This window comes from Populus nigra, chromosome 15 (genome assembly GCF_951802175.1).
Source record: "Populus nigra chromosome 15, ddPopNigr1.1, whole genome shotgun sequence".
NCBI lineage: Eukaryota > Viridiplantae > Streptophyta > Magnoliopsida > Malpighiales > Salicaceae > Populus > Populus nigra.
This window is the reverse complement of record NC_084866.1, coordinates 9,006,118-9,028,028: the sequence shown is the minus strand read 5'-3', so window position 1 is coordinate 9,028,028 and position 21,911 is coordinate 9,006,118. Positions and strand designations below refer to the sequence as shown.

At 33.2% G+C, this 21,911-nt stretch overlaps 2 protein-coding genes across 9 annotated transcripts; one reads left to right on the top strand and one right to left on the bottom strand.

The window, feature by feature from the left end:
- The first annotated feature begins 289 nt into the window (after positions 1 to 289).
- LOC133674949 (uncharacterized) lies at positions 290 to 6,736 on the top strand. Of its 2 annotated transcripts, none has more exons than XM_062096256.1 (14): positions 290 to 557; positions 1,686 to 1,814; positions 1,902 to 2,208; positions 2,362 to 2,435; positions 2,629 to 2,788; positions 2,933 to 2,957; positions 3,085 to 3,174; positions 4,083 to 4,254; positions 4,336 to 4,409; positions 4,864 to 4,933; positions 5,466 to 5,537; positions 5,616 to 5,749; positions 6,083 to 6,156; positions 6,355 to 6,736. In XM_062096256.1, the coding sequence occupies exons 3-14, from the start codon at positions 2,016 to 2,018 to the stop codon at positions 6,411 to 6,413; spliced, it is 1,197 nt and encodes a 398-aa protein (XP_061952240.1). In that variant the 5' UTR covers positions 290 to 557; positions 1,686 to 1,814; positions 1,902 to 2,015; the 3' UTR covers positions 6,414 to 6,736. The 2 variants fall into 2 exon arrangements, with proteins under 2 accessions (XP_061952240.1, XP_061952241.1); XM_062096257.1 differs by lacking the exon at positions 290 to 557 and adding an exon at positions 1,142 to 1,584.
- Positions 6,737 to 9,638: 2,902 nt separating this feature from the next.
- LOC133674382 (probable ADP-ribosylation factor GTPase-activating protein AGD14) lies at positions 9,639 to 17,979 on the bottom strand. 7 transcript variants are annotated; one of them, XM_062095453.1, is made up of 14 exons: positions 17,777 to 17,979; positions 17,359 to 17,521; positions 15,364 to 15,425; positions 15,086 to 15,173; positions 14,927 to 14,988; positions 14,758 to 14,854; positions 14,067 to 14,543; positions 12,049 to 12,702; positions 11,783 to 11,947; positions 11,559 to 11,666; positions 11,376 to 11,450; positions 10,949 to 11,120; positions 10,823 to 10,868; positions 9,639 to 10,255 (listed from the first exon to the last, which is right to left on the bottom strand). In XM_062095453.1, exons 2-14 carry the CDS (start codon positions 17,455 to 17,457, stop codon positions 10,117 to 10,119), a joined length of 2,244 nt encoding a protein of 747 aa, XP_061951437.1. In that variant the 5' UTR covers positions 17,458 to 17,521; positions 17,777 to 17,979; the 3' UTR covers positions 9,639 to 10,116. The 7 variants fall into 7 exon arrangements, with proteins under 7 accessions (XP_061951437.1, XP_061951436.1, XP_061951434.1 ...); XM_062095452.1 differs by having other exon boundaries at positions 17,359 to 17,514; positions 17,777 to 17,973; XM_062095450.1 differs by having other exon boundaries at positions 17,359 to 17,481; positions 17,777 to 17,973.
- Positions 17,980 to 21,911: the final 3,932 nt, after the last annotated feature.

Here is a 21,911-nt window from a genome sequence, read left to right as displayed (position 1 = left end):
AAAATAACCACAATAAAACTTTCAAACACACTCGTTGTATGTATTGTATTGTGATGTGTGGTATGATTAAATTAAAATCACTTTAATTGTTTATTAATAACCTATTATGATTTTATTTTAACTAAAAATATTATTAAGGTTGTAATTTAAATTAAATATTTTATTTAAGAAAATAAAAACTTTCTTTAAGAAACTAAATGAAACGATTCCACTAAAAAAAAAAGAGAGAGAGAGATAAGATTATAATCTACTTTATTTTAACTTTAATTTATCGGTTATAATCGTTTGCTTATTCTTGTAGGATACGATGAGTGAAGCTTACGGAGGGAAAAAGGAAGAAAGCAAAGAAAAGGCTCAGAAAAAGCAAACTGCAATCCGCTCTCTTTCTTTCTTCCACTCTAACAAAAAAAACCCGCTTATAACGGACAAGAATTGTAGCACAAAAGCAGAAAAAAGGAAACAAACCAGAAACTCTATGCTGTGCAGTGTCCAAGAGAGATCATAACTTGTTCAACAGATATCAATTGCTCCTCCGGCTAGATCTCTCGCAACTACTGGTACAACATTCAATGTTTCTTCTTTATACTGAGAATATATATCAAGATCTTGTTTTCTTTTTGTTGTTTTTGAGTTTTTCTAAAGATTGAAACTGTAAAACTAATAATGCATGTAGATTGGAGGGGAGCCTTGTTTACGTATTGATGAAAGTAGAAGATGATATTCTTGGTGATTGTGCAGTTTTTGTGTTAATTAGCAATTTGGGAAAATAGAATTGAATAATTTGACTGGAAAGGAAAACTTTCGTTTCATTTCCTTGAACTTTCCTCCACTTTCTCGGGAAGCAAACAGAAGGGGTGAAGTCATTTTTATTTTTTTGGTCTTTTTAGTTAATGAATAGAAATTAGTGGAGAATCATCTTTGCGTATATGGACTCTGGTCCAGAGGCATCAGCAGAGAGTCATTCTTTATATCGCTGCTCACTACAGAAAAAAGAAAAGAAAGTAACGAGTGACAAGTGCAATTACCAAGATTACCCCCGCCGCTTGTTGGAGACTTGTTGCGTGAGTTTTTGGCATGGAGGGGTACAAAAGTGTTCGTATTATGCAGTAAGACTAGTAGACTTGGAGGTGAAGGAAAGATTCCTTTACTCATCAATGCTCGCACGTCTCCCAAGTATTTAGCACAAATTGAAATTGGATTCCTTTTTTTTCACTGTCGACAAAGAAAAAAAGCATGTGGTGTGTTGTGATGTCAATTCAATCATACAACTAGCTTTGGATTTAGGAGAAGTGAACATTCGCTATCGATCATGTCACTGTAAAAACGTTTACGGAATATGGCCGTGTCCCTGTTTTCTTTATAATATCAATCAGTTCATCCATCTCCGTTTATGGATTTAGGGAACAACTCAATTCATGGATTTTAATTTTCTCTGGGAACTCAATCGAGACAAGGTCCATAGTGAGGGACCTTTTTTGAGTTTTGAATTTTGTCTTGATCGTGTGTAGAGTGTAGTTCATATTTCAGCTGTTGAAAGACCCAAGAAAGGAAAAGAAAACGAATTGTTTGTTTTTTGGGATTTTTGTAAGAATCCTCTTTTTGACTATTGTCAAGAAGTCTCCTTTTTATTCAATAGTACTGGCTGTATTCATAGTCTCTCCATGTGATTTAGACTGATTTTGCAGGAACTGGTCATAAACGGTTGCCTGCGCAGCACTAATTGACTTTCGAGGCATTACTCACTGGTGGCTTCAGAAAGGAATTGCACCACAGATCTAGGCTTTTTGTTAGAGAGAACCCAGCAAGACAACAAGGTTTCAACTTGGCTCTTTCTGTTATCACCGAGTCTCTAATTTGCATTGCATTGTAATTGTGCGCACTGATTCCACCTTCAATGGCAGCATATTAGAGCACCTGATTGCATTGCAAAACGAGGGAGTGCATTGAAATCCAGTGAGGTACTATGGTAGGTTGATGCTATATGTGATGAAGAATACTGCTAGTTTGAAGGTGAAATGGAGAGTGGTGCAGGCATCACAAATGAGAGGCTTGCCGTGGTACTCAAAGATCCATCATGCTTTGGCCAATTCCGGAATGGTTCCAATCCCTGGATGGCCAGATATGTTTATGGCTTGGTCTTTCTGTTTTCCAATCTGCTAGCTTGGGCTGCAAGGGACTATGGCCGTGGTGCCTCAGTGACATTGGAAAGTAAGATTGCTCATTGTTTTAGTTATTCAGCTACTCATTTGTTAGCTGTATGCTTATGTTAATTTTTCCTAAGGATTGGCAGAGTTAAAACACCTACCTTCAAATATTTTCTTTTGGTCGCTTTATCTCTCTGGTGTTAAACTGTGGCTGCAGAACTGAAAGTGTGTGCGGGAAAATCTGACTGTTCGGGTGCTGAAGGAGTTCTGCGTGTGAGCTTGGGATGCTTTGTATCCTTCAATTGTAACACTGATTCAAACTTTCTTCTATAGTTGCTTTCTCTAACACCAGAACAATCATACAGAGGAGCTTTATGGTGCCTTCGTACTTTTATTACAAGCCAATATAAGGGATTCCTTCCGTGAAATAGAGGAATCTTGGAACTAAATTAATTTTCAAAGCTATACCTTAATCATATTGCAGATATTTTACATAATAATGTTTCTTTCTACTGTTGGTACCTCAAAGTTGCATGGCCGCAGAGATGCATGGCATTCTGGATGGTGGACCGCTAAGATTGTCTTGTGGATTTCCTTGACAATTATCACATTTTTGGTGCCCTCTGCTTTTTTCCAAATTTATGGTTTGTGCCATTCCGCATTATATATAAAGCCAAATAGCATCTCTCGTTTCCCTTTATCAATTCTAATCCAGCATTTCAATGTTTTGATAATATATATAATCGTACGTTGATGTGATTTTCTTCCTTCCTCTCTTAATTTCGCAGGAGAGATTGCACATTTTGGTGCTGGGTAATTCTCTTTCCTGTTCTATATCATATTACTGTTAGTTTTTCAGGAAGCTGTAGATGGTTCCTCTGTGTTTTGGTTGCAGAAGTCTCTCTAAGATTTTGGTTTACTTTTCACTTTATCGTTTCAGGGTCTTTCTCCTAATTCAGCTAATAAGTGTAATCAGTTTTATTCGATGGCTGAATGATTGTTGCCAATCTGAAAAGAATGCAGTAAGATGGTAAGACTTCTGTAAAGCTAATGCCAATTTAAACTCTTTCTGTGCTTTTCCTAATTGGAACATTTTGTTGATGATCATTGCATTTTGCTCAAAACATATTAAGTTTGCAAATAGCCTGTGAACATCATCGCATACACCCTTTTGTCTCGTGTCTTCCAGCCATAGATTAGATACTGCCAATCAATTAAAAAATTGAAATGAAATAAAATAGAGACATTATCCGATTCATAAAAGCATTTTGAAAATTCTCAGCAAAGATCCACGGATGCTTAAGGTAGGTGAATTTGCTTTCATAGTCTGAGCATTTAGGCGGTCAAAGCCATTGACCCTGTCAGCAAGGAGACTGATGAAAAAACCAAGTAAATGATTGCATTCTTTCTGGCCTTTAGAAAGGTTGCGGAGTTCATAATTCAAAAATAGAATTATAATAATTCCACCAAAGAATACTAGAAAATTTAAAATTGACCAATTTTTAGTGCTTATGCTTCTAAGACAGTAAAATCTGTACAGAATTGCAACTTATTCCTAAGAATACCCAAACCAACTTCACTGACCAATAGAATCAGACCTTAATCCTTGTATGTCCAAACCAAGTTCATCACAAAAGTATCTATGTATTCCATATAATAGGCTATTGATTAGTCTGGACTTTAGAAGGATTTATTTATCACATCTTTATCTCTACAACCTTCTTGGTGATGCTTGTTGATCTGGTCAGCTTGAATCCAATATGTGTCCTGTATAGATTCAGTTAGGCAAGTTGATGCCAGACAATTCCTGGCAAATTAGCGTATGAAATTGACAATTGAGTTTTTCTTATCAGTAATTTATCAAGAAATGCGAGTTACCTACTACTTGATAGTTATTTCACCTGTATCAGCTCTAATTTTATGTGATTCGAACTGCAGCCACATCAATGTGATGCTAGTTGCAACTACTTCATATGTAGTATGCATACTTGGGGTCATTCTAATGTACATTTGGTATACACCAGAGCCGTCTTGTTTACTTAACATTTTCTTCATCACTTGGACTCTGGTACTGCTCCAGCTCATGACCAGCGTTTCTCTCCATCCCAAAGTAAAGTCCTACATGTGCTTGCTTTCAATTGATTGATGCCCTGACATACAGTATAAAGTTACTAATTTCGGCTGGAAACAGGTGAATGCTGGCTTTTTGACTCCAGGGCTCATGGGGCTTTACGTTGTATTCCTCTGCTGGTGTGCCATCAGGAGGTACGCTTCCCTATCTTATTTATTCATTCATCTTCATCTACTGTCTGTAAATTTACGCTACAGGTAAATGTTCTTTTAAATTCTCAACCACTTAACGCAACATGGTTGTACAATGGCAACCTGCACTAGTCAAAAATTAAAAGCGATCATGAAGGTCGGAGAGCTTTTGTAAATTATTGACTTTACATGACCTGCAGTTCGTAACTTCCAAAAAGCGTTAGAATGACAGATAACAATAACACTTGTATACACCTGCCTTAACGACCTGACGTGAACTACACCAGAAGCAAATTTTCTTCTCCTAATGCTTTCCATTGGTGAAGCGAAGCTTGAAATGAACTGTTTCTTTCGTTATTTTTTTTTTCTTTTATTATAATCGTCGAGTTAAAACAGTAGATTAGTTAATACTAGATTCTTCATTAAATTTGATTTTGTTGCATTTTTGTGTTTGCAGTGAACCAGCAGGAGAAAGTTGCAACAGGAAGGCAGAAGCTTCAAGAAGAACAGACTGGCTAACCATTATAGTAATCTCAAGATCCTTGAAGTATTTCATAAGTTCTAACCTTAGCAATTTTGACTCGGCTAATGATAGAATATGCTTTTTATATGCCTAAGGAAATTCAAAACATCAATTATGATCATATTTCCAAAAAGAAAAGAAAACGCTACTGGAACGGAGCTTTCATATTGCCCCTAAAAAGTACATTTGACTTCCATGGATAACCATTGGCCTTAGGTAGTGGACTTGGAAGATCTCTCACTTTGTTAGGGGGAATTATAGTGTCAACCTGCTGGAAAGGAGTGATGAAGGAAACGCTATTTATTTTCTTGATTTGAAAAAAGAAACTAAGAAAATGAATCCCTTTTCCAGGGATGCTATCTCCTGCATGAGCCTGTAAAATGGAGGAAAATTGCCCAAAAAAAATTAGAACGGTTGAACAGCTGAGCAAACTAATATTTTTGAACCATGAAAGTACTGTTAGTTTAATGCTTTTTATTGTCAGGATTTCTTGGCATTTTTCTATCTTAATGACAATAGATCTCGTATGTCCACAGAGCTTTATTGTTGCACTGCTTGCTATTGTTATAGCCACATTTTCTACAGGCATTGATTCTCAATGCTTTCAGGTTAGTCCCAAAATCCAATGAAATTTTTATTTTCTATTACCACATCGTTCCACAACTTTTGGCTGACAACGGCTGCAGTTCAGGAAGGGGGACACGCAGGATGAGGATGATGTTCCATATGGTTATGGCTTTTTCCACTTTGTTTTTGCCACAGGAGCAATGTACTTCGCGATGCTATTGATTGGCTGGAATACTCATCACATCATTCAGAAGTATGTTGCCTTATCTCAAAAACTTATCCGCCTTTTGTGCATCTTGTCTTCTCATCCATCCTAATGTGGCTGCAGGGTGATTTTCACATCAAATTTCTCTGAACCAAGGAGAAACCACTTAGTATAAGCACCCATTTTCAATTTTTCGTCGATCATTTCAATCAATCTTGAATACAATTTCACAGGGTTTTTTGAGGTCCTGTTACCATCAGGAAAAAAAAAACTGCTCTGGGGAAAATTGATGACGAACAAAAACATTTCGTCCTGTTTATTGAGAATTGGCAAATTCAGAGGCGGGATGAAATTAATGTCTCTCACCTTGATCTTGTACAGGTGGACCATTGACGTGGGTTGGACCAGTGCTTGGGTGAGAATAGTGAACGAATGGCTCGCAGTTTGTGTTTACTGTAAGTAATTAAATTACAAAAATAAAAATATTTCTCCATGCATTATTGCTCTTCATTAAAAGATGTATTCTTGGATTATAAAACCAAGAGACCATAAAACTCTTTGCCTGATCTCCAAGCCATCTTGATCACGACAAAAAAGAAGACGTTATTTATATTGGAATGGAGAAGAATAGCTTATATAAGATCATTTTGCAGTATGGATGCTGGTGGCTCCAATACTAATGAAGATCAGACGAACAGCAGAACCTGTTTAAGACACACCAAGGCTCTCCAAATCATTTTTCAATTGCTCCTTTCATCTGTTATCCATATGGTAATCAAACGATTGGAGATAGAAGACATTGTGGTATACTGATCAAGATACCATGCTATAGCAACGCATAGCACATCTACTGACGGACCTGATTTATTCCTTTTCTTCTTCTTCTTTTTATTGTTGTAATCTGACATTGCAGAAAAGGGAGAGGGAGATTCATATAATTCTGTTTAACTCTTGGGAAAATGATATTTGTGATTTGTGAATATGCTACTGAAGAGCGTATCTTACAAGAACAGGAGTGTAGTTTCCTTCTTGTGCCCCGTGAAGTAATCCAGAATCTCGTAATGATAATGATTCATTAATCAAAGGAAAAAGAAGAAACAGGAGTGTAGTTCCCAGCTATAACAAATCTCAAACAACTCTGCTTTTCTAACAAAATCTTGACAGATAAAAGATTTCTGTGATCAGAACTTAACGACGAAGAGAATCTCTTTGTACAGAAGACTGTTTAGAATCATGCCATCTAGAATCTCTTTCCTTTCAAACAAAGAACAAATAAGCGCACCAGGCATTTCTAAATACCAGAGAGAGAGAGAAGATTTCTTCTGCAAGTTTTGAATAGACCGAAACCAGTTCTTAATCCCAACTACCGACATGTTTACAGACGTTGTAGTTTTAAAAACTCTTGTCCATAAGAGGATTAATGCTAGTTTGTTCAAGATAACTAGCCATAGATGCAGGGGTCCTTGGAGGTGAGGTCGTGTTGTCGGGTAGTTAAAGAAAAGTAGATGAGAGAAGCGTGGAAAGAAGAGCAAGTGATATACAGATAGATAAGAGCGTGTGGCAGGTGAGAAGTTAGGGTACAATTAGGCTGCCTTTGTTTGGTAACTGCTTTTGCGTTTGGGGGCAACAAATGCTTGTTTTGTAATTGTTTTTATGTTTGTGATTTAACAAATGCCGTAAAGTATTTGATAACACATTAAATTGTGTTTTATGCTTGCATTAAAAAATTTTATTTGAAAATTATTATTGTGATGCCGTGTATTTTTTTAAAATATTTTTTTACTAGAAAAATATATTAAAATATTTTTTTTTATTTTTAATATTAGCATACCAAAACTATAAAAAAAATACATTACAAAATATCAATTTGATATTTTTTCAATTCAAACATCCGAATGTTCTTAAATGCAATTACAAGTCAAAATATAAACAACCTAGTAACTAATGAAGGATGGGTTTTATGTCATATGTCCAAAAAAAAAAAACACATAACTCCACTCTTGGAAATATATATAAAAAAGGTTTAAGGTCACTTTGAATCAACGTTAATGGCTCTATTCCAAACACATGAAAGTTCTAAAGTTAATAATGTACCATGTTATATGTCTTTGATTGATTAACCTTTAGGGGTTCAAGCTTACCCATCAAAATGTAGATGAGTCTTGATTCATGATGACACTTGATTTTTTCATTCATAAAAAAAAAGTTCGATATTTAAAGAGATGAAATACTATAGATTAAATATATATATTGTTTTATTTGTTAAGGAAACATGAGACCAAAAGAGTAGGAGTGTAAGTTTTTTTTTTCAAATATAAATTAATTAATTGTTAAATTAATAATAAATTAAATTATTTAATTAGAATTAGAATTGATATTTGGGTCAACATATTAGAAAACTAATGGATCACACACGTTAAGAATCATTGTTTAAAAATTAAACTGTGATGATTTAATTAAGTATTACTTGATTAAAATATATTTTAGAAATTAAGGACTAAAATATAATTAATATAGGGATTATATTTCTAAACCTACAAAAATTAAGCAAGGACTTAATTGAGTTAATTTCTAAAATTATCCTAAATTAATATATAGATATTATTCAGGGGGTAAATTAATATTTTACCTATAAATAGTAAGTTATGCCTCTTATTTTTTTAGAGTTGTTTGTTATATACAAAAGTTATGTAAACATAAAATTAGAGTTAGCTCTTTAGGCATGGTAATCCCTCTCTTTTAAATATAAATTTATAAGATCTTTTACTAGTGATTTGTGTGAATTATCATTAGAGAGCGAAAAATTAAACAACTTGTAATTTGTGACAACCCGATATTTAAAAAATTATTCAAAATAAGAAAAGATTAGATTTTCAAATAATAAATTTTAAATAACTCTAGATTTATAAAATAAAATTATAAAAATTTCTAAATAATGTTTTTATTATTTTATGATTCATGAAATTACATTAGCATCGGATATATAAAACGTAAGTTTTGAAGTGGAGACACGAATCTCAATAATAATTTGATTACTTTATTAATGTTGGATTTATTTGAGAAACATCGTATACACATTGAACAAAATCAGGGAACTACCAGGTCAAAGATGGGGCCGGATAAGGATCCATAGAAGTTTTAAACTATTACAGTGAATGTTGAACTGCTGCAAAACTAGCTTTTGATAGGAAGCAGCTACAACAAAACGTTTTTTGGCTCAACCATGACACGTGACCAGGTTGTCTTAACTCTGGAAACCACTTATCTGTGTTTGATATTTTATTTTTATTTTTATTTTTTAATATGCATTTAATTAAATATAAATAATATACATGCATATATTTTAAAAAAATATAATTTTAATATGATCATACCAAAATCTTAAAAAAAAAACCCCTTATCAAGTCAAATATATGCATGTATATACTAGTGTGTTTATTTTTGGAATATTTTATGTTTTAGAAAATTTTTAATTTTTTTAATTTTAAATTAATTTTTATATTTAATGCATTAATATAAAAAAAATTAAAAATATTATTTTAATACTAGTAAATTCCAAATATTCTTCTAAATTTTCTGCTTCTACTTTTTTAGTTGAAAAACATACTTCGCAGCTACTTTTTGGGTTGAAAAGCATGTAAAAGAATGCTTCTCGACCTGTTTTTCAAATCAAGAAGACAAAAGCAGCTGCTTAGACTTAGAGCCTTGTGACAAAAAATCAGCAAAGTTCACGGAGAATTTACCCTAAATATTTTTTATTTTTTAAAATTTATTTTTATATCAATACATCAAAACATTTTAAAAATATAAATATTTTTTTTAAATAATAATTTATTTAAAAAAAAAAACACTTTTAAAACACAAAATTAAACATAAAAACATACTCTAATATAAGGTACAAGGATGGGTGGGCAGAAGGCTAAAACCCAACGGTATCTTGCAGAAAAACATCTCAATATTCAAAAAATATATGTGCACACAAACTGTCCTGTAACGATCATTTCATAAACTTCGGCAGACTCAACAAAAAGCTCACCGGAATGAGGAAGAGATTACAAAACCATACACTGAAAAAATGATACAACCTGAAGAAACGGCAGACAACACTCGGAGAGCCCAATGAACAATGCAAAATATCTATAGACACTACAGCAGCATGAAAGTTAAACTTAGATCCCCATGCTGGTGTAAACACTTTTAATTATAGTTACTCCCTCCCTCTCTCTCTCTCTCTCTCTCTCTAAACTAAGCTTCTCTGACAATTGATCAGATGAACAATGGGCACTCTTTAATTTGGCTGGATCAAAAGAAAGTACATTATATCAAACCAGAACTGAGTTCCACCCAGCGGCATGGCATGGGGCATCAAGTAGATGCTTCCCTAAACTTGGGTCGCAGGAACAAACCTTTTACTTTCATCCAAAAGGATTTCCTCCAACAGAAGAGAAAGGCTGTGGGGGTGGAGGGGCAGAGAATCTACCAGCCACCTGTTGATCCATATTCACGGCACCAAAAGCAGCACCATCACCGCCAAAGCCACCTCCTACTTGATGCCTGTGCCCAAAAATTAGAAAAGAAAAGAGAATTTAGAAACCTCGATAAGTGGAAGGTTTAAAATGGTAATCAAAGCTGCCAGTACTTGCCACGGATAATTCTAAACTTCAGACAAGAAACTAAACCTTGTAGAGGTGGAATATTTAATATTTAGGAATGAATACTAATTTAAAGCTCTACCAACTGTAATCGATCCAGTTCAACTAACCATTCAACGAGAAAATCACTAACCCTTGTTGGTAAATGAACATTTACTTCAGTGGTTTTGGTGAAACTACAGTTCTCTAGAAATAAATTCTCTTTCTCGCACGTTGATGCAAGACCCTCATGTGATCACTACATAACTGTGAGAGAGGGAGCCCCATAGTATTGTAAAATCACATACGCTTTGTGTAATAAAACTAGTAACTGAGGTAAACAGAAAAATTCAAAACCAAAAGGCATACCATAAACACAGCAGGTTACAAAAAAATAATAATTCTGAATGACTGTATGAAATTCAAAAAGTAGGGATGACATTCGGAAGATAATATTCAGACATAAAATACACCAAGAAAAATAACTTACCCTGCAAATGGCATACTACTCGATGCTTGTTGAGCCACATATGCCCCTGAGATTTTCAAATAACTCAGCACAAAATAAACAACCATGCAGAGGGGAGAGAGAAAGAACAGGAATTGAATTATATACTTGGAGGTATAGATGAAGAATAAGGCGGTGCCTGGGAAGGCAATGCTGGTGGATAAGGAGATGACTGGGGTGACATCCATGCTGGTGAGGGCGTACCAAGACTGGAAGCATGTTGTAAGCCTGAAGGTGGCATATTTGGTAGAGCAGCATGCAAAGGCGTCATTGAAGGAAACTACATCACAGGGACCACATATCATGGAAGTGGAAAAACAGATTGATATCCAATCATTTTCAACTGACAATTTCATCCCCTATTCTGTTATTGATAAAATTGAGGCCAAAAGAAGCACAATTTCATACACGCATTTAGTGAAAACATTGTTTTCCACATTATAGCATCATTTTTACAGCAGAGTAATTCAATCAAATAAGACCAAAGGATATGCACATATTGAATTTTAAAATGAAATGAAGTAAAATCACATACATGTTGGGCTTGAACTGGTTCACTGAGATCAAAAGGGTTTGCTGACTTAGGTTGCTGGAGAAAAGATGGCATAGACTGTAGTTAACAAAAATAAAACTATGATTAATTTGTCCAGGAATTATGCACAAAAAACTGTAAAACATGGAAAAGATTGACTCATCATATTTGGGTTAATAAGCATACCGCTGGAATGCTATTATATTGCACAGCGAAACCCATACCACGAGCTGCACCAGATGGCCACCCTGGAATTGCTGCAGGATAAGGTGAATATGTAGCAGCAAAAAGATCCTGTGCACAAATTCATCATTCATTGAATAAGCAATATGCAACCATAAAAACTATTAGCATATCCAATGAAACCTCATAAAATAATGAAACAAGATTGAACAGGAAAATGCAATTACCGCGGGCAGTTCTCTTCTTCCAGTTGGTTTAACTTCCACAGCTGATGGTTGTGATAGACCAGCAGACATGAATCCTGATGCAGGATTTGAGACAATTTGAGGAGCTCCTGCATACGGTGTCGCCAAAGACACTTGCACATTTGAGGCAGGAGACACATTCCAGGTCTGCCAAAAAAATCCAGCAGGTGAGGACAATTAAATAAACATACAATAATATCTGACAACATACAGCACAAAATTCACAAAAACCACACTAGCAGGCTCACCTGATTCCCTGAAGCTAATGGTGGGGTAAATTGTTGAGTAGTAGAATGACCAGTAGAAACAGGGAATAAAGAAGGTTGCTGATGCTGCACACTAGGCCACTGCCCTGCTTCTGCAACACTGGCAAATGAATTACCACCATTGACAGGCATAGCAGGTGCCAATCCTGGGGCAGTTGCTGAAACACCACCAGCATGTAATATTGACAAGTTATTAACTGGTGTGGCTGCAGGAGCTACAGAATTGAAGGGCAACATCGATGTGTTCCCTGCAGATGCAAAAAGGGAAGCATTTGTTGGATTGCCCACAGCTGCTGTTGCAGGAGCACCAGCACCACTGTGTGATCCCAATATATGACCAGGTCCAGGTACTGGAACTGAGAGTTGTGAGAGAACAGATTCCAGTGGATTTGCTTTTGGAACCTGAGATGCTTTATTCTCAGGGGCAAAATCAAAAGAAGCCCAATTGTTGTCATTGGTAGCACTTGGAGAATGCGCAATTGATTGAGGAATTGTAGCTTGTTGTGCTTGAGGAATTGAGGCGGCAGCAGGAGGTTCAGGATCAGCATCAAAATCAATTAAGCTTCTAGTAGTCTCCAATTTCACTTCTGTTGGATTCCCAGTAGCAGATCCCAAGCTACTGGAAGATGCAGTTCGCTGCAATTAAAAGTAACAATGCTCAAACACTGTTTCTTATTCTTTTTCCCGTAACAGTTTCTGTTGTTTCCACCCAGAAGAATTTTTTTTTTAAAAAAATAAAATAAAAGACATCCAGAATGCAACAGATAATGAAGGCAAAGATCAGAGCTAAGCAGGTGAATATAGAGGATGAGAAATATCTGTTTAAAGACTATCTCTCTCATCTGAATTTGAGAGAGAGAGCATGCAGATGATTTCTAAGTAAGACTAAACTACTTTAAAAAAGCAACAAGTGACAAGGAAAAGCGAATAATGGAAGAAAGGCAACCGACCATTTTTTCACAGAGTATGATAAGTCAATCCAACCACAAAGCGAAACAGTAATCAGTAAAATCAGAGCTCATAGCGGCTGTTTTCTGGTCTTTTTCTTTGAAACAATTTTCTATCAAGGTAGATTGCACACGATCACATTCAAATTGCTTGCAACTCAAATTAATTGAAATTGGAACATAAATTATCAGTTGGATGGCAGATAAATAATTGCATTCTATTTTCTGCCAGGTATCATTTAAAGGTTGTGATTTCTATGAACATTCACACATTATAAATAAATCCTGAGAAAATTTTCAGAACAGGAAAATGGAACGCTCTAAAATATCAACTTTTTACATGCATAGATTTTCCAAAACCAATACTAGCCTTCAACTTTCTTCATAGCTCCCATGTACATTTCCATACATTGAAGGAAAAGATACCTTCCTTACATACAAAGTTTAAAGAAAAGATACATTGTAAGGATTTTAACAACATTAAATACAATGAAGGAACTCTTTGTTTGTAGATATTACAGGAATTGTGATCAACTCTTTTCTAAGACTTTCAAGTTTATAAGGTTTTAGTGCAGTATATTAGAATGTTTTCTCAAATCAGAAACAACAAATCAGTACTCTCTCATGCACACACAGACAGGCATCATCTACCAACCTGAAAACAGGGGAAAAAAAAAAGAAAAGCAAAAAGATCTTCGTAGACTAGGTTTCCTTCTTTCAACATTATGACTAACTGTAGCCCAACCAGCATACAATTATATTAAATTGGGTTTCTGGAATTTAACCCTGCAACTGAAGCTGACAAACAAACTCCAACTTATGGAAAATAGGTTCACAGGCTCTTGTTTAAATTTTATCAAGACCAAAACTCAACATGCAAAATAGACTTCTTGGAATGAAACATAAGACCTGGAAGAGGGAAAAGCACTAAATGCACAAAAGATATTTTGCATTTAAGCAACGATAGATTGCAGAGCAAGTTTAGAAGTGGACAAAAGAAGCAGAAACAAGAATGGAAATTTGTAAACACAGCTTTATGGAACAGAGCTTTACCTGCGTAGGAGCAGAGACATCAGCAGGCCTTGAAACATTGGATTTAGGAGGTTCACTTATACGAAGAGGCACTACATTATCTCCCAAAATCTCTCTGACAGGACGTACCATAGGGGGGCTGGAATTGTCCTCTTTTGGCCGCTCAGGTGACCTGCCTTCCAGTTTTGGATCTCCATCAGATATCCTTCGGTCTTCCACTTTCCTGCCATTTCCAAATCTATCCTCTCGACGCCAATCATTGATAATTTCTGGACGAGCAGGACTTCTTTTGTAATCATTATACTGTCGACTTTCTTGATCATATCCAGGACTTCTTCTTTCATCATAACTATATCTTGAATATTTATCATCACTTCTTCCGCCAGGACTAGACCTTTCATTGTAACGATGTTCATGTGTATCTTCATATGGTGGACTTCTAGACCCTCCTTGATATGCATCAGTTTTCCTATTCTCAGAGAAGTCTTCTTTGTTATCCTTCATGACATCCAAGGAGAAGAGGTTTTAATAGGAGATCCAACAAAAGTCAAAACATATTTATTGCTATAAAGGACACGCACACGCACATGGACAGTGACACAGACACACACACATATATATAAGCTCCCTTCTATAAATATTGGAATACTTGTCGATGCAAGTGATAGTATCAAGAAAAATCAAAACTAGGAAGAAAGATAGGCCATCTTACCATCTTCATACTTGGAGGCTTGCCATAGTTCCTCTCACCCGTATATCTTCTATCCACATAAACATGTTTTATAAAGTCTCGAAGTCTCTCAACATTACTGGCAGAAAAAGAGCAAATCAGAACTGTGATAATTTTTAAGATGTGAAACACAAAAATAAGCAAGTATAACCTGCTGTCAGGGGCAGACTGGCGTTGTGAATCCCATTCTTTAAAAAAAATATCCCTTGCACGCTGAGAAAATAAAATGAGACAGAAAACAGTCAAGATTGACAAGCAAAGTGTAACTCTAAGACGGGGGGGGGGGGGGGGGGGGGGTGGTTTAGTTTACCTTATTTCCTCCTTCTTGAAGAGCAGCAACTTCTTGTGAGGTGAATTTGGCCATCGATACTGATTTTACTCGATGTGTAAACTCCCGGCTACATATGGAATAGCAAGTTAGTACAAGCAACTCGATCTCTCTCACTCTCACAGAGCCCTCTCCCCAAAACTACCCGCAACATGATGCATCTCAAAAAATACTAAGAAATACACATGAACAACCAACAGAAAGCAAGCAGCTGCAAAGAAATTGGATAACAATGTATAGCAAAGCATATTCATACTCACTGTATTCCACTACAGGTGGTGCAAACAAATGTCCAGAAGTTTGTGCAAACATACTGAGGTCCCTGCTCAATGGGAAAATATATATATATCAGCACTTTTGTAAGGGAAAAATGCCAGTTTTCCCCAAAAGGAAGAATTGTAACGGATATGCACTACAAATCTTATGACACCATTATTCCAACCACCATAAGAACATTTTTATATCAATGTTGTCACAGATAGGAAGAATAAAACAATTCACTTTCCTATATTTGCTACAGAGCTACAATCTTGTTCTCATGAGCAAGCATCTAACATGAGATGAATTAAACAATTTCTTTCTTGATTGCAAATCCATGAAATATAATAACAGCAAAATTGTGGTGCAATAACAGAACTGTTAAATCACACCATATTAAGCAATGCTCAAGTTTGACAATAAAGAATAAAAACAAGCAATGCACTGCAAAGTCACAAATTGTATGACCATTCAATAATAAAAACAAGAAATGCATTGAAAAGTCACAATTAGTGAGACCATCCAATCTCAACCTTCATGCATGAATGAGGATCATACATATGCGTGACAAAAGAATGAGTATAGTTGAATCTGTTTCTGGCATTTTTCAGGTTAAAGATTCTCTTACGTACCACCATAGTTTTTTTTCTTTTTTCTTTGAGTCAGGGCATTGCTATAGGAAATTTTTTGTTATGATGTAGAAATCAGTTTCCTAAAGCACCAGAAATGTTTTTATGGTAATGATTAGATCTCTAGTCCAGAGTTCATATAATTTTCAAATTGCAACATAAATTATGGATCATTTGGGACAGAGCACCAATACCCACGTCCATCATACAAGTCAATTCGGGTAAAAACCAAACTAATATCACTTGGATCATCTACTGGAATTCTTTATAATCATAATGGAAAAGCACACATGCATGTATCTAAAATATCTAGGAAACCATGCAAAAAGGTTCTGTTTGGACATTTTACATTCAATTGCAAGATTTTTCCAACACTTAAGTGAGCTGTGTTTTATTCAATTAACATGTCTTTAGATCTGCCAGCAAGAGTAGATATTCCTAAATCCTAATACTAGATTTGGCAACATTTCCAAAAGTTGAAAAAAAAAAATAGTAAAGGAAAAGTCTAGACAACACAAACTGATACTTTATCTTTCCTTTTGTTCTAGTAACGTTAGTGACACCATTAGTGATTTTTTTTTTTCACTTGCCAAAGAAAAATTAAATACCTCTCTTGCTTTCAATGGAATGAAGGGCACTTCTAACAGAGAAGATACAAATCAATTGAAAAAAAAACGTTAAATTCAAAAACAGTATCACTTATCACTCAAGCGCAAAATGGCCAAATTGCAAGATCCTTTGCACTTTGCCCAAATATCCACGCAGTCAATTACATGGGAAAAAATCATTTCATATTATAATCTATCATTTCCAAACTAACATCATCTCAAATTCAAAAGGTTGTTAGAGGTAAGCAATAATCATGGAGGAAGTTCACTTCATTTTTTCTTTCCATGCCTACAAATCAAACCAATATTAATGAAGAAATTACCAATTTCTTCATTTTTTTTTTCTCCTTTTATATAATAAAGGGGAGCAATAAAATTTATCGAAGTCAAACTCACTAACAGTTGGGTTCCCATAAACATTCTTTGGTAAATATGGAGCATACAATATTTCTCAAGCCCACCATCACAACCACTTGCTACCAATTCCGTTAACTCATTTTATTCAGAACCAACATTGCAAGCATTTGTTTCTTTTTCTTCTTATGCCTTACAACTTCCCCACACACAGCTTTACCAAAGCATAACCTTAAGCCTTACTTTAAGATTATTTCAACAAACAATGTTAAAAAAAATACCAAAATTAAACTCGCTAAGACCAACTCAGCCGCACCATTCCATTTCTCAAAGAACAACACTAGGCAAAAGTAATGCTAATAATTTCAAAAAAAAAAGAAAGGGAAGTAGCAGCAAGAAAGAGTACCAGACTGTTACAGTTGATACATCTGCGATTCTCTGTATGTTTGAGAAGTCCACGAATTATGCGCTCATTTTTTTCATCTTCTTTTAGTCGATTCGCCATTTCTAACACCAGATTTCAAGAAACCTTCAATTAATCGCAAACTTCATTAACTAAACCCTGAAATCTTGTACCGAGTATCAACAATAAATCCAGTCAAAACAATTTCTTTTCAATTTTACGTTGATGCGAAGCAGAGAAGACTAATAATAAATCAAAATATTTTTTAATTTCAGTTACTAAGCAAGCAAAGAAAACGTCCATGAAATGACACAGTAAGGCATCTAAAAACGACGGATCTGAAGGAAAGAAAGCTAGCAACACAAAAAAGAATTGCTGCAGCAACAGTTCACAATTCGAAAAAAAAGAAAGAGTAACGGACCTGGAATTGGGTAGATGTAAGTGTAGTTGCAGAAAGTTGATTATAATTAGAGATCCAAAGCAAGCTTCCACCGACCTTAATTGGATGAATAACAGAGAGAGAAAAGCAGCAGATCCTTTTCAAGGAAATAACTATAGGTTCGTGCTTTGGACAGCTAAGAAAGTCTGCTTTTTTCCCAAATAAAATTAGAAATGCTGCAGACTAGTAAGAGAGAGAAAAAAGGGGGCTGTGTAAGAACGTGTAAATAAGTGTAATTGGATACTTTTATTTTGGTCCCTGTAGATTCCCCTATATTTCAATTATACTCTTATATTTCGAGATTCTCTAATTGTTTCGTAAGAACCCAATGATAACCTAACATCAAATAATCTACTTTTATAATTTGGATTTATTTTTAATTCTTGAAGTTATTCTTGATATATCATAACATTTATAGGATTTGATATTAAGAGGAAAAAAAAACTAAGAAAAAAATTGAAACTTTTTATGAGTCACTGGTCTTGGTTTTGCTTTATATATGTCTTGTTGATTATCATATATAAATAAATGTATTAAAATAACTTAATTATCAAAAGAGAAAAACAAATAGGATAATATTGGGAAATTTTAAATTACGAGAGGAGAAGTGTGACATTGGTGAGTCGAAAAGGACCATAATGTAGCTTGCTGTTTTACTTTGCAGCCAATTACAAGTGGATACAAGAGATGGATGCGAAGACTCTCTTGCCTTCTTGACGGCGTTTATGAATCGCTGTCTTGTTGGTTCAAACGGTCTAAGCCTCGGGTCATACATGGCGACTGGTTAATAGCTGTAAGTCGTTAACGATTGCTGATTGCTTTTGGCGAAATTACGTCACTCGTAACCCCGGACTTACAGCAGTAGAAGACCTTTCTAATGGATGAAAGCATTACTTATTAAACCCAGATTGACTCGTGGGTCGACCCGAAACCTGGACAGGCCTAACGGGTTAACTTGGAATCCGATTGACTTAATGGCTGGACCAGTCCAGGTAAGTCAAAAAACCAGGATAAGTAAAAACCTAGCAAAACCCGGTTGACCAGTGATTCGTGACCCAGCAACCCGGCAAAACCCAATTAAAACCAGTTTTTTTTTTAAATGTGTTTTATCTCTTAGTTAGAGACTTTTTTACATATATATTTTTAGTTTATTATTAATCCTTTTCAAAATATACTATATAAATACTAAAAAAATATTTTTTTTTTAATATAAGATTTGAAACCTCTTAATATATAGAACAAAATTATTTTTGCAATATGGTTGTGAAGCCCTTTAGTATATATACTTTATGTTCACAAGAAAAAAGTTATGTTTTTTAATATGGGATAAAAAACTTTTTTGATTTAAATACTTCAACTTAAAAAAATAACGTACTAACATAATATCATTTCAATATGTAATAAAAAACATTTTGAAATATTTTTTTAAACTTCATTATTTATAACATGTATAACATATATTCACATGAATTGTACTTAATTTTTTTATATATAAAATATTAAAACTTTGATTTTTTTTTAAATTTTTCTGAATTTACCCGGGTCAACCGTGTAACTCGGCACCCGGCTCCTTGGCCGAATCAACCCTCAGATTGGTTCTGATAACTATAGATCAAAGTGATGTTTGAAATTGTATTTTAAACAGACTTTTATTAAAATTTAATACTTTTTATTTAAAATAAAATTATTTTTATTATTTTTATTTTTTAATATGTTGATGTTAAAAAATAGTTTTTAAAAAATAAAAAAATTATTTTGATGTATTTTCTAGTAAAAAATATTTTTAAAAACAATTATTATTATTTTTTTACTTTTATTTTCTTATAATTTTTTAAAATATTTTTTTCCTAGTCTTTAACTAATTTAAAGTCGGAAATAGGGTTTGTCATGGTTTTTTAAATATTTTTCAAATAAAAAATAGATGAAAATTAAAATTTTTTTAGTATGAAAAGTTAGAAACCTACCTTTTGGCCACTTGAGGTGGTCAGCGTTGAAACCAAAGGCAAGGATAGACGAGGCATTATTATTATTATTATTATTTTTAAAGTTGAGAATATGACTAGTTGTTCGCCTACCTTTTAAAAACAATGGACCAGACATGGAAGCCTACCCTTACTAGTCCATGCACACTTGCCTGTTTTTTGGGAGCAAAAGTTGGCTTACTATGCCCAACCTTCTAGACGGTTTTTTTAATGCCCTTATTTGTTTTTAATTTGGATTGATTTTTTTAAAATAGCTAATTTTTTTATAGTGGGATTATAATAATTTTTTTATGATATTTGTAGGCACTCTTTTTAATATTCATTTCATGATTTTTTTTTTATTTCTTTTCTTAAAGCTTAATCAAAATTAATTATAACTCAATAAATATTTTTATATTTGAGATGTTGTTTCATTAAATATAAATCAATTTAACATTTATTTTTTAATGAGATTCTTACCCTTTTTTTTTAATGATGTTAGCAATCATTTTATTACTTATTTTATGTAAATCTACTATACATAAATAGTTTTTTAATGTTTGGGTCGTGAATATTTTATAAAAATAAAGTTCAGGTCACGATAGTTATTGCAATTTTTTTTGTTGAATTTCTTTCACTTATTGCTAAATGAACTATGTTTTTTGTAATATTTTAAAAAAAACAGGGAATATTTCATGCATCATAAAAGAAGGTTTTGAAAAACAAATTCCTCTATTATCTGATTCATTGTCTTTTCTATAAATATTTTTTATAATATAAAATTAGTTTTAAAATAAATTCCAAAAAGTTTCATATTGCAAATATTTTTAATTGACTTTTTGGTCAATAAACTGTGCTTCTTATAATTTGTTTTTAAAACAGAAAATATTACATGAATCTTAAAAAAAGGTTTTAAAAATACATTTTTCCTTTATGATTTTATTTGTTGTTTTTTTTGCAAATATTGTTTTGTAATAGTATAATTAGTTAAAAAAATAAATTCCAAAAAGTTTTCCATTATAGCACACGAGCAGTATATTATTGTTTTCTTTTCTAATATATTCATATCAAAAATATCAAAAAATAATTTTTTTTCTATTTTTATTGAAACTTGCATTTATGGTTCTAATAAGCTATTGTTTAAAAAATAATAGTTATCTAATGGGTTTTTATTGAAACTTGCATTATTATGGTGAAGTAAAGCACAAAAAAAGGGTGCATATTAGTTATCTAATGGGTTTTTTTTATCTAAATGGAAACCTTTTTTTATCTTTATTTAAAATTACTTAAGAGTTTTTTTTTACTCTAATTACTTACAATTTTTATCAGATTAAGAACCCATGAAAAAAAAATTAAAAAAGAATATGTTGATAGAAAAGTAAGGGATTATACTAGAAAAGTTTTTATCAATAGAGTTGAAATAATTACTTTTCTCATCATAAATATTCTATTATTGTATAATTAAATGAAAAAAAATTAAAAGAGCTTTTCTCCATCACGTGATTAGATATATTAATATTTATATTTGTCTAAATTTATTGACTTAATCTTTGGCTATCCTTAAAAAAAAAATTATATTTTTTTTATATATAATTTTCAATTTATTTTATTAAATTCATTCATCATCCTTTTACTTTGACAGAAAAAGAGAGAGTCCATGACGTGATTAGAATTTTTTAATGGTGTAAAACATTGTGCTCATATCTGTGTTTTTCTTCTTTGTGCTGACAAAAAACTTGAGTTTGATTCCGGGCGGAGTGTAGACGACTAGGTTATTCTAATTGCATTCAATTTTTATTAAATGAAGTGCATTACTAAAAAGAAAATATAATTTTTGGTTGAAAAAAATAGATTAATAAGACAAAGAATAATTATTTTGATGGAATTTAAATTATTATTTTATTTTGATGGAATTTAAATTATTAATTTTTTTATGAAAAATTATTGACATATAATAAAATAAAAAATATGAATAGTTCATGGCGACACAAAATTAAATATCTTAATTTGTATTTACTTCTTACCTTTTTAATTTTTAGACTTTGATTTTCATCAACATTTATTCTTAACATTATTTGTGTGTATAATTCTCAAGTCATATATATGATTGATAAGTCATGTTATTTATCTAATTTAACTTATTTTGATTTTTTGAG

Excerpts from the sequence above, each read along its gene's own strand:
- LOC133674949 (XM_062096256.1), top strand. The coding sequence starts at position 2,016 with ATGGAGAGTGGTGCAGGCATCACAAATGAGAGGCTTGCCGTGGTACTC. Across the intron at positions 2,789-2,932 it reads TGCTTTTTTCCAAATTTATG|GAGAGATTGCACATTTTGGT; the intron begins GTTTGTGCCATT and ends TTAATTTCGCAG. Across the intron at positions 4,255-4,335 it reads GCGTTTCTCTCCATCCCAAA|GTGAATGCTGGCTTTTTGAC; the intron begins GTAAAGTCCTAC and ends GGCTGGAAACAG.
- LOC133674382 (XM_062095453.1), bottom strand. The coding sequence starts at position 17,457 with ATGGCGAATCGACTAAAAGAAGATGAAAAAAATGAGCGCATAATTCGT. Across the intron at positions 14,989-15,085 it reads TTCAAGAAGGAGGAAATAAG|CGTGCAAGGGATATTTTTTT; the intron begins GTAAACTAAACC and ends TTATTTTCTCAG. Across the intron at positions 11,121-11,375 it reads AACCAGTTCAAGCCCAACAT|TTTCCTTCAATGACGCCTTT; the intron begins GTATGTGATTTT and ends CCTGTGATGTAG.